Genomic DNA, 3241 nt, shown 5'->3' on the forward strand with positions numbered 1-3241 from the left:
GCTGTACTACTCCCTAACTTCGAATGCGCCGGAGTGACGGAGCCTCTTCTATTAACCTTTTTTTTAAGGTAGAACCAGCGATTCGATGCATCTTGGAATTCTCGACAGCCCACGATAAGAGCACGTTACTTGCAAGCGCGCGCGCGCGAGAGAAAGAGAGAGAGAGAGAGAGGGAGAGAGAGAGAGATCATGTAGGCCTTGTCGTGTCGATGGTCCTGCTTGATCAGCTGGAGCCTCGCACACTTTCAGTTCGGATGATCCTCTGACAACAGATCACCCATCCGTAGTCATGATGAGTTATAATAATAAGAGAGGACGCAGTCTACTGGCGAGAAGCTTCATCCTTGTGATAACGCTTATGGCAGCAGGAGGCAGCCTGTTATACCAGCAGCAGCAGCAGCAACACTACCGCATATTTCCTTCGTTCGGTAATTTTGTGCGCAGGTCCGGCCAGAGGCAGCGGCAGCTGGCAGCTCAAACCAGCTCCAGTTTGTACTTGAGCTGGTTATATCCCGATAGGATCGTACAGTCAACTGCAGCTGCAGCGAAAGATGATATTGATAATCGAGAATGTCCTAATAGCTGCCTCGTCGAGGTCGTCGACCCTCTTGCGCGGACGCACAAGATCCTGCGAGACCTCAGCCTCAACGGCAGCAGCGCGTGCCACAATGTGAGCACCAGGAGCTTCAAGCTGGTGGGGGTGGGAGGAGGCCGCTTCCATGAGCATGAGGAGGATCAGACGCAGGCCGCCGGGGGGGCTATCTCGATTCCGACGGACACGGTCTTTCACTTCTGGATCGTGTCCATGGGAGGGGACGGAGAGCCCCGCTGCGCAGGCGGGGACTATTACGAGACGCAGCTGGCCGGGGAGCGATGGCGGTCGCGGCCTCGAGTGTCAGACCTGGGCAATGGCACCTACAGAGTGTCTTTCATGGTGGACAGGGCCTTCCCGGGGCCTTACACCTTCTTCGCCAACCTCCTCTTCTCGAACTTCCATGGCCTCGACTTGGAAGCCCACACATGGGCCGTCCCCCCTCTATCCCCCATGATCAACAAGACCCTCTCCTTCCTCTTGGTTGCGCCCGGCCCCCATGATCCTAACGCCAACCCCCATGTTATGATCAGCGGTGCCATCTCCCGACAGCTGCCACTTTGCACACCCCTCCACCTGCACTACAATTACAAGACGTGGCATGGCCGATGGACCCGCTCTTGGTACAACCGCACCTGCCGAGCAAGCCCCGACGGTCGCTTCGACCAATGCTTGCAGCCCCCTGCTCACACCCTCTGCACTCAACCATGGTGCCATGGCCATGTCTCCCTCCTAGAAAGCAACGGTTGGGTTTATTCTGCCCACTGTGCTTTCCGCTTATGGGAAAGGCAAGAGGCCTGGGATTGCCTAGCAGGCAAGTGGCTCTTCTTCTGGGGAGACTCTAACATGCAAGACTATATCAGAAACATTCTCATCTTCCTGCTCGGACACCCTGTGCCATCAGGCACCACCATCAGCACTTGGACGCTCGATCGGAACCTTGAGCAGACATTCACCAATTCTCATCAACAAAATCAAACCATCCGTATCTCTCTCGTCTTTAATGGACACCACAACGTCTACGAGGATGGCTTAGGACTAGATTCTCTCCTCGATCCTCATTATCGTGACAGACTCGAAACGTACTTCAACCAAACATCCTCCCCACCAAATGCCTTCGTATTTAACACAGGCCTTCACGATGGCACACACTTCCCTTCTTTATCAAGCTTTGTAGGTGCCATCAATCAAGCTCTTAGTTTTTGGCAATCTATATTCAAAGGCGCATCTCCAGAAAGAATTATACTGCGCACCAGTGTTGCTCCAGCCGGTGCTTCTCGTTACATGCAGTCGAACCCACACAAATTGGAAGTCTTTAATATTGCATTGATTGAGCATTTTCGACGAGTCTTCCCCGACTTGTATGTTATTGATGCTTTCGATCCATCTTTTCCTTTCCATTTTGATCATTGTTGTAGCGATGGAGGCCATTACGGTCGACCTCCGAATTTCTACAGGCAACCATGGTATGGGAAACCACATCAATACTTTGTCGACTTGATGCTTTCTCACATGTTGCTAACGTCCATTTGTATGAACCCTGCTTAATGAGAACATAGATGACATGTCAGAAATTACACTGTATTATTGAAGAAGTGAACGGTCTCAGAATACGGATATCGCTATTGTAAGTTACATCTATACTCCATCTACTTAACATGAAATTCAGTAGAGCCTTTGCTTATTATTCCAAGATACTTTTGAGATATCAGCTCCATAATTTGCCATTTTCCATCTCATAAGTGTGAGAATAAATCCACTCGGGACAGTTGTTGCATGGTTGTAGTGTGAATGTGAAATCCACTTGGGACAAGTATCATGGGTAGGGAATCAACCTTTTGTGGTATCATAGGTTTTTGGGACAAGAAGTGAGAGGGGTCTTATGTGCAAAGTGAGAGATAGCAAGGGTGAAGAAGTTGCCTTGCTATGACAATTTGAAGTAACATAAAAAATCTACCTACTTAAACTCGTTAAGAATTTAAATCACACATGTTTGCAACACTCCATGTTGCATATATTTGCATTGTGGTTGGGATTCTTTTCCCATGAAGAAATTATATGATGCTCTGCTATCATTTCACCTAGCCATGCATGTTCGAGCATGTTCATAACAGCCCTTACAGTTGTCACACCTTGGACCAAGTGCACTCCTAGTATCTAGAGCCTACTTTGTCTCCTCCATCTACCATTCCACTCAAAGAGGCATTCTTTTGAGTCACCTTGCCTACTCACTCAAGAGCTGAAGAGATCTCACATGTGCAAAAATTTAAGAATCTTAAAGAAGGAATGAAGAAAACAAGCTAAGTTGAACCTAAAAGCATGTAGAGAGTGATGCTCTCATCTCTTCACCCATACCAAAAAGTTTGAGAACAGAAAAGTGGAGAAATAGAACAAAGAATAAGAAGAGTGCTCACTTGTGCTAAAAGCACACACAAACTAGAATAGACATCCCCTTTATGTGTTCAAAGATGAAGAAGAGTGGCCAAGTTCTCACTTGCTATGGGCACAAAGGAATGAAAGCTAATATCACCTTCATTACATCATTCAAATAATATATTTATCTAGAGTTTTAAATCCCCATAACACCCTTTCTAGGTTCTGGACCTATCATCACCAAGTGAATTTTACTTGATTCTTCCTAGAATTTAT

At 47.5% G+C, this 3241-nt stretch overlaps 1 protein-coding gene across 1 annotated transcript; it reads left to right on the forward strand.

Annotated features, from left to right (window-relative positions):
- The first annotated feature begins 236 nt into the window (after positions 1-236).
- LOC148036738 (uncharacterized) lies at positions 237-2247 on the forward strand. Its single transcript, XM_087677179.1, has one exon. The coding sequence runs from the start codon at positions 290-292 to the stop codon at positions 2138-2140; it is 1851 nt and encodes a 616-aa protein (XP_087533305.1). The 5' UTR covers positions 237-289; the 3' UTR covers positions 2141-2247.
- Positions 2248-3241: the final 994 nt, after the last annotated feature.

This window comes from Lygodium microphyllum, chromosome 4 (genome assembly GCF_053477565.2).
Source record: "Lygodium microphyllum isolate KBCC chromosome 4, Lygodium_microphyllum_v1.1.10, whole genome shotgun sequence".
Classification (NCBI taxonomy): domain Eukaryota; kingdom Viridiplantae; phylum Streptophyta; class Polypodiopsida; order Schizaeales; family Lygodiaceae; genus Lygodium; species Lygodium microphyllum.